This window comes from Maylandia zebra, linkage group LG15 (genome assembly GCF_041146795.1).
Source record: "Maylandia zebra isolate NMK-2024a linkage group LG15, Mzebra_GT3a, whole genome shotgun sequence".
Classification (NCBI taxonomy): Eukaryota; Metazoa; Chordata; class Actinopteri; order Cichliformes; family Cichlidae; genus Maylandia; species Maylandia zebra.
Window position 1 is genome coordinate 9680434 of NC_135181.1, and position 15120 is coordinate 9695553.

Here is a 15120-nt window from a genome sequence, read left to right on the forward strand (position 1 = left end):
ACATGAAAATTTTAAATGACAATATCTAGCAAATAACATGGTTTGCTACGTGGTTAGTTTTTTTTTTCTCTTTCTTTTTTTCAATTGATCTGCGTGAACTTGACAAACAGTACAAAAGTCTGAGCTCCAGTTTTAGTGAGAAAGAACTGGTTTTAGCCAGGAAAACCCCTGCAACCTGATACAGTATGCTCCAAGAAGAAATTACGCACTTCACTTAAATGCTCCGTTTATGACCAATATACACAAAAAGTAAAGCTCTGAGCAGTTGGAGTTGTGATTAATTTAGGAAAACATTTAGCAAATAACTCAAGAGTTGTAGTCATTCCTCTGACACATTGTGACACACTTATATACAGTATGATTTAGTCCTTTAACATACAATATGTGCTTGTCACACCAAAGCACTAAAGCTCATTTACCATTTTGAGTATATCTTGTAAATTTCCCCATGCTTATCATTAATTCCCCCCCTCCAAGTGTTTCCTTATCTTTCCCTCTTCTTTATCTGTGGGGTTGATTATATTTGGTTTGTGAAATGCAAATATCTGATGTTTCAGCGTAACTGTGTGTAAAATGTACTGGACAATGCAACAAAGTGGCTTATTGTGTGCAGAGAGTTGAATATTGTGACAGTACAGGGTGGAAATGGAGAACAGTTGACTCTCTGCTGGAGAATCTACTTTTCTACTTCATGTAATGACGATGTGGAGCGTTATTATATGAAGTAGAAAAGATTCTGTAGTTGAGGGCTTCACTAAATAGAATATAGAAAGTGCTCCCCTGCCTGCCCAGTGAGTGGTACAGAAGGCAGTCAGGATTAGCTTACACATGATCAAAGGATGAAGAAATCCTCCTTCAGCTTTCACTGGCCAAAATTTTGATTCCTCTTCTGTTGCAGCTGCTGTCTGTTTGGTGTCCATGCCACCTGTCATTGATCGCTGCCTTTACACCAATTTGGAGTTTTTCACATATGCATGTACCAGTCCCTCCCTTTGTAGATGATACACTAGCAGATTTCTTAGGTGTTAATTGCTTTGTGGTAAGGGCTCTTTGTGACCTGAGCAGTTATTTTTACAACAGTTTAGTCATAGAAAAGTCTTGCTGTGATTCTTCTGGTAGTTTCTGTCAAGGTAGAGTCCTTGTAAGTATTTTAATTGCCTGAGTGCAAACCAGATCTGCAATGTCATGCCTACTGCAAATGCATCCTTCTCTTTGCACCAAAGTTATAAAAGTAAACCATAACTTAACAAAAGACTAAAAATAGGTGCAAAACTGTTTCAGCTACTTTAAAAATGTAATTTAAAGCTTACTCCGCCACTCCAATCAAAACAAAACAAAAAATATTTCTTAGAAAAACATTTTTTGCCACCCATAAATCAAAATTTCAACTCACTAACTCAAAACATCAAGAAAATTAACATAAAACTTAAAATGTCAAGTTATAAAGTTCAGTATGTTCAGATACTGGTCCATCACGCACCAGGGTGAGTTATAACAATGACAAACCCTGGTTTACCCCTAAACTCAAAAAGCTGTGGCTGGAAAAGAGTAAGGCGTTCAGAAGCGGAGACAGGGACTGCTACAGAGAGGCCAAGTACAGGTTCACTAAGGAAGTGGACATTGCCAAACATCAGCACTCTGAGAAGATGCAGCAGCAGATCTCAGAGAATGACTCGGCCTCTGTGTGGAAAGGTTTTAGGAATATTACAAACTACAAGCCTAAAACCCCCCACTCCACTGACGACTTGCTCTTGGCCAACACCCTCAACGACTTCTACTGTCGTTTTGACGAGCCATCAGGCAGCCTTCACACCTCCAACGACCCCAACAATAGAGGCACTTTGGACACTCATTCCCCCACCTCTCCCCCCTCCATAGAGCCATCACCACCTTCAAACTGTTCACCTGCAACACCCGCCCCCTCACCCCACACAAAAGAGGATTTCACACCACCTCCTCCCACCACAACTCTTCATATTCATGAAGCAGATGTGAGGAAGCAGTTTAAGAATCTGAATGCTCGGAAAGCTCCCGGCCCAGACGATGTGTCTCCTGCCACCCTCAGACACTGTGCAAACGAGCTGGCCCCAGTGTTTTCTGGCATCTTCAACTCCTCACTGCAGGCATGTCATGTGCCTGCCTGCTTCAAGTCCTCTACCATAATCCCTGTCCCCAAGAAACCTAGGATCACTGGACTAAATGACTACAGACCCGTGGCTCTGACATCTGTGGTCATGAAGTCATTTGAGCGCCTAGTTCTCTCCCATCTCAAGACCCTCACGGCCCCCCTCCTGGACCCCCTGCAGTTTGCATATAGAGCCAACAGGTCTGTAGACGACGCCATCAACATGGCCCTACACTTCATCCTGCAGCATCTGGACTCCCCAGGAACCTACGCCAGGATCCTGTTTGTGGACTTCAGCTCTGCCTTCAACACCATCCTTCCAGACCATCTCCGAGGCAAGCTTTCCCAGATGAATGTGCCTGATCCCATCTGCCGGTGGATCACTGACTTCCTGACGGACAGGAAGCAGCATGTGAGGCTGGGAAAGAATGTCTTGGACTCCCGGACCATCAGCACCGGCTCCCCTCAGGGCTGTGTTCTTTCTCCTCTGCTCTTCTCCCTGTACACCAACTGCTGCACCTCCACCCACCAGTCTGTCAAGCTAATCAAGTTCGCAGATGACACCACCGTCATTGGGCTCATCTCGGACGGGGACGAGTCTGCCTACAGGAGGGAGGTTGAACGTCTGGTGTCTTGGTGCAGCCACAACAACCTGGTGCTGAATGCCCAGAAGACAGTGGAGATTATTGTGGACTTCAGGAAGCACACAGCCCCACTCCCCCCCATCATCCTGACTGACACCCCCATCACCTCAGTGGACTCATTCCGCTTCCTGGGTACCACCATCACCCAGGACCTGAAGTGGGAGCCCACCATCACCTCCGTCATTAAGAAAGCCCAGCAGAGGATGTACTTCCTGAGGCAGCTGAAGAAATTCAACCTGCCAACACGGACGATGATGCAATTCTACACTGCAATCATCGAGTCCATCCTCACCTCCTCCATCACCGTGTGGTACGCTGGAGCCACTATCAGGGACAAACAGAGACTGCAGCGTGTTGTGCGCTCTGCTGAGAAGGTGATTGGCTGCAGACTCCCATCTCTGCAGGACCTGTACACCTCCAGGACACTGCGGCGTGCAGCCCAGATCTCAGCTGACCCTTCTCACCCTGGACACAGTCTGTTTGACCTGCTCCCCTCAGGCAGGAGGCTCCGGTCCATTCGCACCAGAACCTCTCGCCACAAGAACAGTTTCTTCCCCTCTGCTGTTGGACACATGAACAATAACCACATGACTGTCCCCGCCACTAACACATGACCCTACGCTGTGTCACTGCATCATTTCATGTCTGGCACTGATCACCACCTGCACTCATGTATATATCTTTCTACGTAGCACTCATAATTCTTACTCTCATGTATATATCTCATGTATATCTCATGCACATATCTTTCTTTCTACATAGCACTTTAATTCTTATTGTTTGCACTGAAGCACCGCAGCAATTTCCTAATGTTGTAAACCTCAACATCTGGCAATAAACCCATTCTGATTCTGATTCTGATAATAACCCCAAATTATGAAAAAAGAAGAAAAAAAAACAGGGTTTGTGATTGGCAAATACCAGGTTCTATACAAATATCTTTAGTTTTAGATATAATAGATATGCTGGACAAAAGGTTTTAAACATGCGCTGCTGCGAGGCAGGACGAAAAGAGGAAGTACACAGAGAAGACAATTGCCTGGACAAAGTGTTTATATTTTTATATGCTTTATTCTTAATTCCATGAATATTGCTCTTAACCAGTTGGCAAGCCTGGATATAATATAATAAAATGACTGTAAAGGGACTAAGATAAACTAAAATGAACAAAAAATAAAACACTTGGACCTCACCCGAACTTCATGGACACAGGATCTGCAGTTGGAGTTCCACGTCCAGGCCAGCGGCGGCGCTGGAGTGCTAAGGGAGGCCGGTAGTGTGAGTTGGAAGTCGGTGTTAAGCTGGTTGGCTGGCACGGTCTGGTTGGTCGGTTGATGGTAGCCATGGCTCGAGTCGCTGCGCTACTGCTCTTACCGGTTCTTATTGAATCGGTATTATCAATTTCCTTCTTTTTACCGGTCAACACCAGAAAGTGTTTACGGGAGGAGATCCACAAAGACGTGCTAGTCACGGGGGAGTATGACATAAGCGAGCAGGCGAACACGAAAACTAATCTGAAGGTGAGCGCAGACCTGCTGGCTAGCTACCCTCACCATTACCAAGTTTGTTGTCGGGGCCGAAATGGCTTCAATCTGGTTTTTAATGACCCGATGCATCGCTTACAAGTGACTCTCGTGGCTATATATGTTAAATCGAGTAATTTCTGCTGCGAAAATGTCTACTGTTGTTAGCATTGTAGCTAGCCCAGGCCCAGAAAACCTCGGCTTCCTGGTTTTAGAAGCTAATTAGCCAGCTGGCTACAGTCAGTGCTCGCTAACACTCCCGTTCAGGTTAATTTGAGGGGTAATTTACTTTTAAAAAAATTAGTTAAGATACCTTGACACTAGTGAGCACTCGCTGTAACACACAGTGCACGTATTTATATTAAAACATTGGAGAAACGACCCTGCCGGTGACTTCGTCTGGGCTCTGCTGCTGTTACACGTCAGTCTTAGGGTCCATTCAGCTGCCAAGCACAGCTTAGCCATATTAGCACATTAGCTTCCAACACGTCAGTGATGGTTTGTGTATTATTTAAATGAAGATCTTAAAAGATTTTCCTCACATCAAAGAAAATGACCGATATTTATACTGTTACAGATTGCACTGCGTCCTCACGAAGTTATTTTGTTTTTTTTACTCCCCTCATGTTCTAACAGCTGGCAGTTTAATGGCTTGCGTGGGGTGTTGCAGCCTTGCATTTTCAGACACATGTAAGGATGACAAGCAACCATCATCACAATCTCAGCCTATAACTATCTAGAAAACGACATAGTTGAAGTGTCTGAAATCCTCATGTTGGTGTCATAAAAATACCATTATTAGTGATAATACTGGTCAATGATTTAAAATTCCCACATTAAAGAGCAAAGTAATTCAGTATTGATTTAAATATTTCAGTTAATATTCTGCTGTTTCTTTGGCTCTTGACTGTTGTTTATTGCTTTTGTGTATCTTTGCAGATCACAGACTCCTCTGGCCACACTCTTTACTCCAAGGAAGATGCTTCAAAAGGAAAGTTTGCATTCACCACAGAGGACTATGACATGTTTGAGGTTTGCTTCGAGAGCAAATCACCCATGGGTAAGCATGCCAACCCCCCATGTGTGTTATGGACAGCTGCTGCTGTTCACACACACTTGGTTTTATGCCTTAGTCACTGTCAAATCTTCTGATTAACCATTTAACCCGCTGTCTTCATCCGCTATTACTTATTAGTTTTAGTAGATTTTGCAGTGATTTTGGGTTATATCGATAGATGGTCATGAAACTGAAAAGTGTAATTAATGAAAATGATTAATAAAATAAATGAATGCAAGTGATATTCCAGCCACTGTTGGCCTATAAGGTGGCTGGTGACAACAACTAGTGCTAAATGTTCAACATGACATAATGTACAACTGAAAGACTACATTTATTGATTCTTTACTATATGGCAGGGCTCGCAAAATCGCTAGCCCGACATCCCGGAGCTAGCGATATCTCTGGTCGGGCGACCAAAATCTATCTCAGCCCCGCCCGTCGGGCTATATGATAACCCGACGGGCGGGTTGAGATAGATTTTGGTCGCCCGACCGGAGATATCGCTAGCTCCGGGATGTCGGGCTAGCGATTTTGCGAGCCCTGTATGGGGATTTCTACATTTCAGATAGGGGGAAGAAATAAGAAAGGCCAAAATTATCATCATCACATCAAGCCAATGTTTCAAAATCAGGGCATCGCTACAAATACATCAATTATCTATACGTTTTATGTATTGATTCCTATTTGCACTGTGACTGTTAAAGTTTTACAATGCTTGTCTTTCCTGGTGTGTAAGTTAGTGATTTTTAGTTCAAGCTTCACAAAGTGCTGTAAAAGAGTATTCTTTTACAGCACTTTGTGAAGCTTGGTAAAAAAAAAAAAAAAAAGTGCTAGAAAGGATAAATTATATAAATGATGCTCATTTTAAATGTTTCAGTGAAATTGAATATGATGATTAAAGTTTTTTGCTCTTTTAATCAGGAACTGGAAGAGTGCCTGACCAGCTGGTCAATCTGGACATGAAGCACGGTGTTGAGGCCAAAAACTACGAAGAGGTCAGAATCAGTCTGAAATGTTTGTTTGTTTTCATATAGATGATGCACATGGTGTCTTGGAGATCAGGTCAGTAGGTTTTCTTGAAGCAGCCTACAATATCTTCACTGTTACATATAGGTTTAGTCTCATGTTAATCAAATGTTACGGAAGCATAATCTGGCAGTTGTGACCTCAGAGCCTCCTTTTTTAAAACTTGTCTTTTTTCCTGGAAGTACTGCTGTAGTTGTCTTTTGTTGAAGGACAGTGTTGACCTCAGGGTGCTTTGGTAATGTGTGCGGGAGGTTCTCTGGCTTCACATCATTCAATTTTTCTTGTATAGGGACGTGTGTATCGTCACAGTACTTGGGTTCCTTTCCCGAAAATGTATTACCACTAACTGTGACTGCCTTAGGCAACACTTTAGAAATTTAGGCGTGATAAAGAGCTGTGAGCTGATGATCAGTCCTCCCTCCCCACCCACACGCAGCGCACAAACATTACATGCTGTTCTTTGCGTGTTGATGGATGTTCGCCGAGACTTCCAAGTGGGCATTCCTGTTTGTGGGTAGCTGCAATTTCAGCTCCACCCACCATGTATTCACCTACATAGATGGACATGTTACTTATTGAACAAATTTGCAAGCTGTTCAGTGGGGGGTGTAGTTAAAAACACTGGAAGAATTCCTCACTGTTGCAGAATACTTGAGAATGTGTGCTTGGTAGAGCCGGCTGTAGTGTGCTGTGTTTTTGATCATTTGGCAGCTCACGGGTTTTTTACATCCAAGGTCCTAATGGCTGAGTGGGCCTGAAAAATAAATAAATATATATTTTACTTTATTTATTTTTGTTTCACACGACTAAAGGATGCATAGAGAAATTAAGTAGAAACATTCAAACCTGTTTCGGGCAGTTTTCCAGGCCTTTCTTGGACTGATGAGAATTTGTTCTAGTGGCTTACATCAAGTCATGCACAAAAAAAACAAACCAGGAGCTACCACATAACCAAGAAACTTTCTGACGCTAGTTGAGTTGGTACACGTCGTGCATTGATATCATAACACGCTGTGGTTGGTTGTGGTTGCGGAACAAGGCCAACCACACCCAGGCTTTTCTCAGGTGCAATTGTTCACACCAGAGTTCGAATGGCAGATTCTCATGAACCTGTGTAAACAGGAATGCTTTGGCATACACACGACACTAGACTGACACCTGCTGGACAAATTATTTAATAACCCTTCTTCTCAAGCTGTTGTACAACCTTCTCTGCCATTTCCCTCTGATCATTTTCTTTTGTCCAGATTGCCAAGGTGGAGAAATTGAAGCCTCTTGAGGTTGAGCTCAGGCGCCTGGAAGACCTCTCGGAGTCCATCGTGAACGACTTTGCTTACATGAAAAAAAGAGAAGAGGAGATGCGGGACACCAATGGTAATACAACCCAGCACATAGCTATTCAGTAGCTCTCTCACTGAATTCAGTTTAATTTTATTTATATAGTGGCAAATTGCAGCTGTCACCTCAAGGAGTGTATTTTAAGTTAAAAATCCAACAATCCCAAAAGTCACACAACTCCTTATAAACTTGGACTTGGTGACTGTGGGAAGGGAAAACTCAGATTTAGCATAAAGAAACCTCTAGCAGAAGCATTGTCGGGCTGGAGCAGCCATCTGCTGCAAATGTTCCTTTGTTATTGTTTTCTTAGGAAGTAGCTAAAGACGTCAGAGTAAAGTTGTCTGCTTGTAGTGGTTACTTCAGTGATGAACAAGGAGTATTGCATCACTGTCCTATAACACGGCTACCCTTTTTTCGGTCATCTGTCTACAGAATCCACCAACACACGCGTGCTGTACTTCAGCATATTCTCCATGTGCTGTCTGATTGGGCTGGCCACATGGCAGGTCTTCTACTTGAGGCGTTTCTTCAAGGCTAAGAAGCTGATTGAGTAGAGCGACCCGCTCCCAGCTCCTTACCTCGCGGGACGCTGCCTGACGGTCAGCCAACACATCCAAACATCCACCCTCCTTGGACTAGCTTCAGCAAACAACAGCAAGTGGGGGCTCAAAATCTAGTTTTCAAGGCTGAGAGAGAGAGTACCAAGGTTTTCTTCTGGGGAAAAATAAAAGTAAAAATAAAAAAAATATCACCTGCTTATTTAGTGGTTGGAAACATGAAAAGCGCTGTAGGGAGAAATGCACTGTAAGACATGGGAGATGTCCGTCTCTGTGGTTGACATTTCTGTCTGCACTGTTTCGAATGTTGCAGCTCACTGAATAAGAACTTCGAGCGTTCGTTGAACAGCAATGTTTGATTTTGAGCTCAGTTTGAATGGATGTGCCATGAGCGAATGTCTTTTGCCCTCCTGTTTATACACTCATTCTTTGCCATGCCAAGTAAACTAGATCCTTGGTGCCCTTTTATTGAGTGAAGGTTCTTTGAAAACACAGTTTGTTGTTACTTTGATGAGACAATTGGCAACCACTGAACTTCTGTGTTTTGTCACTTAATTTGCATACATGTCTGGTAGCTAAATTTAACTGTTTTTTTTTTTTTCATATTGTAATTACCACTTAGTTCTTTCAACTGGTAATTTTCTTTTTCTTTTTGGGGGTTGTGAGTTGTCAGTAATATTCTTAGTTGTAAATTAGGTCATTTCTATGGGCTCTTGCATAGATTTTTGTTTCGGAACATTAACATCACCTATCAAATGAAGCAAGGAACCAAAAACCTTGTTCCTAGGAAGGAATTTGTAACATCCTATGTATATGGTTATGAGTAAAAACACCCTCCTGATTTCTATTATACAGTTTATATATATCTACATATATATATTTGTGAAAGCTTCTCCTGTCAGAGTGCAATGGACAGAGGTGTTGAAATGTAAAGCTGTCCAAGCATTTTCAGTCACAGGCCCTTCTTCTTGACACTGGTAGAGCTAATTATTCTTCTGAAATTTCACAAATATCAGTTCCCAACTACAGTATGTGCAGATCCATCCAACATGCTTCTTTCCAGCAGAATTGTTTTGGCTCGGGGTGGTTGCAGATTGTTTTTGATGGGGATAATTTAAAGCATCTGTCATGGGGTACATTTTTAACAGTGAACGTTGTGCGCAGTCACTGATTTTTATGTTGACTGATTAAATTTTGTAAATTTGTGTTGGGCTTTTATTCAATAAACTATTGGATGGATTTACATTATTTTTGTTTTGTCCTTTGAATTGCCTATTTAGGCATTTTTGAAAAGTAGGAGACGCATGTAGAGTGCATGTGCTCTCATTGGCTGATTTGTTATGTACCCCTGCCCAACTGCCAAGTAGTGCATGCATCTAATCAATCACATGGCAGCAGCTCAGTGCATTTAGACATGTAGACATGGTCAAGACAACCTGCTCAAGGTCAAGCTGAGCATCAGAATGGCGAAGAAAGGTGATTTGCGTGGCTTTGAATGTGGCCTGTTTGCTGGTGCCAGATGGGCTCGTCTGAGTATATCAGAAACTGCTTGTCCACTTGAATTTTCTCCACACAACCATCTCTGGGGTTTCCAGAGTATGGGTTAAAAAAAAAAAGGAAAATATCCAGTGAGCAGCAGTTCTCGCAAGTTGGGTGAAACTCCATCATTGATGCAAGAGGTCAGAGAATGACCAGATTGTTTTAATCATTTTTAGTCATGTTTTTATTGTGTTTTTACCGTTTTAAATACATCGGAAACCTCCATTTATTTATTTTTGCCTTTCCACGTTTCCAACATGTTACATATGCATGTTCTGTATTGTTTAGCTGTAAAGAAGGCTAAAGAGCAATTTCTGCTCGTATTTCACATGTACTAATGCTTTATAGCGGTTTTAAAAACAAAGCCTGTTTGACTACAATGGCAACTGTCACTTCAGTTAGACTGTCATTCTTCTGTTACTGTTGGTTGATTGAAAGCAAATAATAGCTCAAAAACACTTGTCACACCCAAGGTATTCAGAACAGCGTCTATGAATGGACAACATACAGAAGTTTGGGAAGATGGGCTGCAGCAGGAGAAGACCACACCAGGTGTATTTCCTGTCTGCTAACAACAGGAAACTGAGGCTAAAGTTCACGCAGGCTCACCAGAATTGGACAAAAGAAGATTTGGACTAAGGAACATGAAAACTTGGATTCCGGATGCCTCGTATCACTGGTTCAGGATGGTAGTGATGATGTAATGAAGTTGGGGATGTTTCTTTGGCAGCATCTTGTTGAATCTTTGCCACAAAGAATTAAAGCAGTTCTGAAGGCAAAAGGGTGTGCTAGTGAAGTGTGTTTATGTTTGTTTATGACTGTTATTGAATCTGCTGAGTGCTACAGTTTCTAACATGAAGCCATCATGTTAAAGTGACTTGATGCTTTCCAGTAGCCTAATATTTAGATGTGGAAGTCACCTTTTAAATGTATTTTTTGCCAGATCAAAGTGGAAAAAAATCAATGAAATAATTTTAGTAACAAACAATCTAGAAATAGACTAAAATCTAGTGGAAAAACAGTGTTGCTAACAAATTAAAACCAAGCAGAAAAACAGGTGTCCTCTGTGTCACAGCCTGATGACATTCAAATTTCCTGTCACACTAATGATTTTAAACCAGAAATCCAAACATCCCATCACCATAACAGCAGTTATCTAGGTTGGCTAGAGAACCTGCCTCACTAACCTATTAATCTTACTTTTTAGAACAACTCTTTCTGTTGATCACAGTAACGACCAATAAATTTTCTTTTTGCATGCCTTAAAGCACGTGAATAATGATCACTAATGACCAATTAAATGGTAAATGGCCTGCATTTGTATAGCGCTTTTCTAGTCACTAAGGACCCCCAAAGCGCTTCACACTACATTCAGTCATTCACCCATTCACACACACATTCACACACTGGCGATGGCAAGCTACATTGTAGCCACAGCTGCCCTGGGGCGCACTGACAGAGGCGAGTGATCAAACTGTCCAGAAGATGATAACCATCTAAACACAGCTAGGATGCATGCAACACAGCGTATCTGAAGAGATGATGGAGCCATTAACCTCATGTGGAAGATGCTTCGATCCAAACAATTTCCAATAGATTGAACCTCTGCAGTGAGAAGAGGCAGATGCCATCAAAAGATGAAAAGTGAGCAACTGTGTTCTTATCTTTGTGTTTTGTGAGGCAATACTTTATAATGTCTTATATGCATCCAAATAAAATACTTGTGTCTGAAAGAGGAAGGCTGACAGTCACGACTGTTACTGGAGGATAATACAGAGACGCCAGGGTGTACTTTAGTTAGAGATTCCACTTATAGTTGCTATCAATTATTCAGACTCCCAGATCAGTGCCACAGGATACCTGCACCATAATCACAATCCACCAGGCTCAATACAAAATCATATGATTGTGACAGACAATAACCTCAACATTAATTTCAAGGTGATGGAATATCATGGGACTGCGCTCTATTATTGCTTTGTTATAAGATAGAACTTTATTAATCCCTCGGGTGGGTTCCTCTGGGAAATTCGATTTCCAAAAAAAGCACAGCAACGACCGAAGTTACAGTTACAGAATTGTTATATATATATATATACACACACACACACACACACACACACACACACACACACACACACACACACACACACACATATATAAATACAGAAACAAATATAAATAAAATATGCAAAGGGGATAAATAGAATAAATAGGAATAAAAAATAAAAATACAAGTGAATTGCACATTTCAAGTATTGAGTCTATTGCACTGTTGACTATTTACAAAAAGTATTGCACAAGGTATTGTACAGTGAGGTGAAGAGGCACTACAGCTTAGTTGTTCCCCCCTCCTTTGTCCTCCTGTTTCCCCTCCCTCTCCCCTCCAGAGAGGAGTTAAACAGTTTGATGGCGTGTGGGACAAAGGAGTTTTTAAGTCTGTTAATAATCCCCCTGCATAAAGCAACAGTCCCGACATATTCTCAGAAACTTATAGTTAGTAGAAATCCAAGAAAAGTCAGCAGTATTTCAATGGCTTACAGTTTTTTCTGATTGCTTAAGCACATTTTTTGTAACTATTGGCTAATTTTGCAAAACTCTTCACACAAATAAGAAAACCTGTCACCCAATAATCAAAACATTGTAGTTCTCTTGCAAAAGCAAACACAGCTAGATTAACTCTTCACACCTTCGTAAAAATGGTGTTTCCGTATCAAACAGTACACACAAGCCATCATCTACTAAGCACACAATGCGCCAACTGCACACTGATGGTATGAATACAAAACACATCTGGCTTTTGCTTTCTCTGTGCACAAGGTAGGCTATGTCAGTTTGAGCTCATACTTCTGTCATAGATCCATAAGTACTGGTGTTTATTCAAACACATCAAAACAAACACAAGTGTTTATTTCCAAGTATAGGATTATTTGCAATCGCCATAATGACTATATGGGTTACTTGGTCTGCAGTGAACATGCTTCCTCTGCCCCCAGCATCTGGTCATCTAGCAATTCTGTAAAGTAACAATTTCAGTATTTTTACATCAATGGTATTGGTGTGTTTCTCATTGGCATATGGCAGTGCTACAAATCTTTGTGTGAAGTGACTGTACTAACCGATTCTCATTTCAAGATGTCCTTATGGTACTTGCTACAGTGTAGCGGCTCGAGATAGGGTGGACCTGTTGGCCAGCTACCCTCAGGGTCATTCCACGGTTGATTACATGGTCCACTATTGTAGCTCTGATGTCATCAGCAATTCTATTTCTTACTCTTCCTACCCTTCCTCTCCCCCCTCCTCATCTTCCTCTCCTCCCTCCTCATCTTCCTCTTGCTCCTCCTTGTCCTTGTCGTCCTCTTCATCCTACTTCTTCACCTCCACGTCCTCTTCCTCGGCCTCCTCTACTTCTCACTCTTTCTGCTCCCTCCATTGTACTCTGCACACACAGCTTACCTGTATTATAGTGCTTAGGCTGATTGCAAAGTGAACTAATTATCTAAAAAAGTTTTCACATGTGAAAGTGTGCCAGACAGTTGGCAAATTAGTGTTAATGATAGCCATACATGTGTATACTTTTGCTAGAAGTGTGTTGGAAATTTGGTAATTGAGTGTTGTGCAGTGAATTGTGCCTACAGTTTTGCAAAGTGTGTGTTACAAAATTGCAAACTGAGTGCAAAGCAGTTTTTGTGCTTTTAGTTTTGCAAACTCAGTGAGTGGTTTTGCTATAAGTCTGAATAGTTTTAGAGATTGTGCTACAGGAATCACAGTTAGGGTTTAAGCATTCAGAAAAAACTGTAATATCAAGGCCAAACTTCCACTCAGCCTCAGCCTCAAGTAACCAAGGGCTGCTTGAGAATATAACCCCCTATTAAACAGCTGACAAGGATACAAAAAGTTGTTTTTTTTTAAAGGGAGATGATTTCTTTTGGCTTCAAGCATCATACTGAAACACATGTAAAATCCTACTCTTTAGGACTGTGTTTTCCAACCACTGTGACCGAGAAATGATCAGGAGTACCGTGGAAGATTATCTGGTTCCACCAGATTAGTGCACTAAGCGATCGACGTGAGTAACTAGCAGAACAATTACATTCTCTTCCACTAGAGGGCAGTACAACTATCTGCTCTAATTTAATGGGTTGCCAACTGCCAGTAAAATAGAATATGACGTGGAGGAAATTACATTGTCAGTGAGACAACGCAGCGCGTAATAGCAATAGATAAATATTTGAAAAGAAAAAGTGGTAAATCTGACCTGGGTCCTGGAGAAAATTGCGACCCAGACGAAGGCCGTAGCATGAGTAGTGATCAGAAAAAGCAAAAAAAGGTATACTGGGGACAAACCGAGCCAGTTCCTCTATGCCTGGTGCGCGGGGGGAAATGATCAATATGCCTTTTGTGACATTTTTGTTTGGTGGTGTGCCGCGTGATTTTTCTAATGTTAAATATGTGCCATGGCTCCAAAAGGTTGGGAAACACTTCTTTAGGAAATATATGTTTTCAACAGTGCAGCGTGATCACTTTCAATGAGTCTGACAATGACAGGAAGAAGAAAAGCCTCTTGTGATGTGTTTGTGTCTTTGTGTTTGTGTCTTATTTATATTTTATTTAATTGTATATAATTTATTAAAATTATTTTGTTGCATTTTTTACAGTATGTATAAATTAACCAGGAGTGGACTAGATCTAATAAACTGTCAACTTTGTGTAAATATACATATGTTTTCTATAAAATTTGAAACCAAACGAGCAGCCAGCCCGTTCACTAATTTCTCAATTTAAATGTTTTAACGATACATAGACGATAAATATCTACTATTTTTTATTGCTATGATAGTAACTATTAATATTACTATAATTAATCTTTCTTGCGCTGTTTTCCATTTCTCTTAAAAATACACTTCTTTCAGCCTCTCTTGGTTTTCATCCAGCATCTACGGCCCAAAATGGCCATAAAAAGGAATATTTGTCAACAAAGAATTAAATTAAATGGAAATAGCACAAAGCATTGACCAGAAAGGTGTATGCTTTAGCTGAAGCTTGTTTTATCTCCAATGTATACAGAGCATATTTTCATAAATAGCAAGCAAGACTTTTATTATGGAATCTAATTTCTGCCACTAGGAAAACTAAAATTAAAAACTTTTCGTCTATAAGTCCAAAGTTGGAGTTATTGTCTCAAAATTTCAGCTTATGTACTCAATCTTCTGAGAAAATAACTAAAAATTGATCAAATAGCATATATGTTCAAGTTATTAAGTCCGGGTTTTGAGATAATAACCCGATATTTTTTACGATATAATAA

General features: G+C 41.1%; 1 protein-coding gene across 1 annotated transcript; it reads left to right on the forward strand.

Moving 5' to 3' along the window:
- The first annotated feature begins 4046 nt into the window (after positions 1 to 4046).
- tmed10 (transmembrane p24 trafficking protein 10) lies at positions 4047 to 9518 on the forward strand. Its single transcript, XM_004541850.6, has 5 exons — positions 4047 to 4289; positions 5232 to 5352; positions 6274 to 6347; positions 7626 to 7752; positions 8149 to 9518. Exons 1-5 carry the CDS (start codon positions 4104 to 4106, stop codon positions 8268 to 8270), a joined length of 630 nt encoding a protein of 209 aa, XP_004541907.1. The 5' UTR covers positions 4047 to 4103; the 3' UTR covers positions 8271 to 9518.
- Positions 9519 to 15120: the final 5602 nt, after the last annotated feature.

What these genes read in the sequence shown, in the direction of transcription:
- tmed10 (XM_004541850.6), top strand. Translation starts at nt 4,104, where the DNA reads ATGGTAGCCATGGCTCGAGTCGCTGCGCTACTGCTCTTACCGGTTCTT. An exon ending in ACACGAAAACTAATCTGAAG is followed by an intron (nt 4,290 to 5,231) that starts GTGAGCGCAGAC and finishes GTATCTTTGCAG; the next exon opens with ATCACAGACTCCTCTGGCCA. An exon ending in CGAGAGCAAATCACCCATGG is followed by an intron (nt 5,353 to 6,273) that starts GTAAGCATGCCA and finishes TCTTTTAATCAG; the next exon opens with GAACTGGAAGAGTGCCTGAC.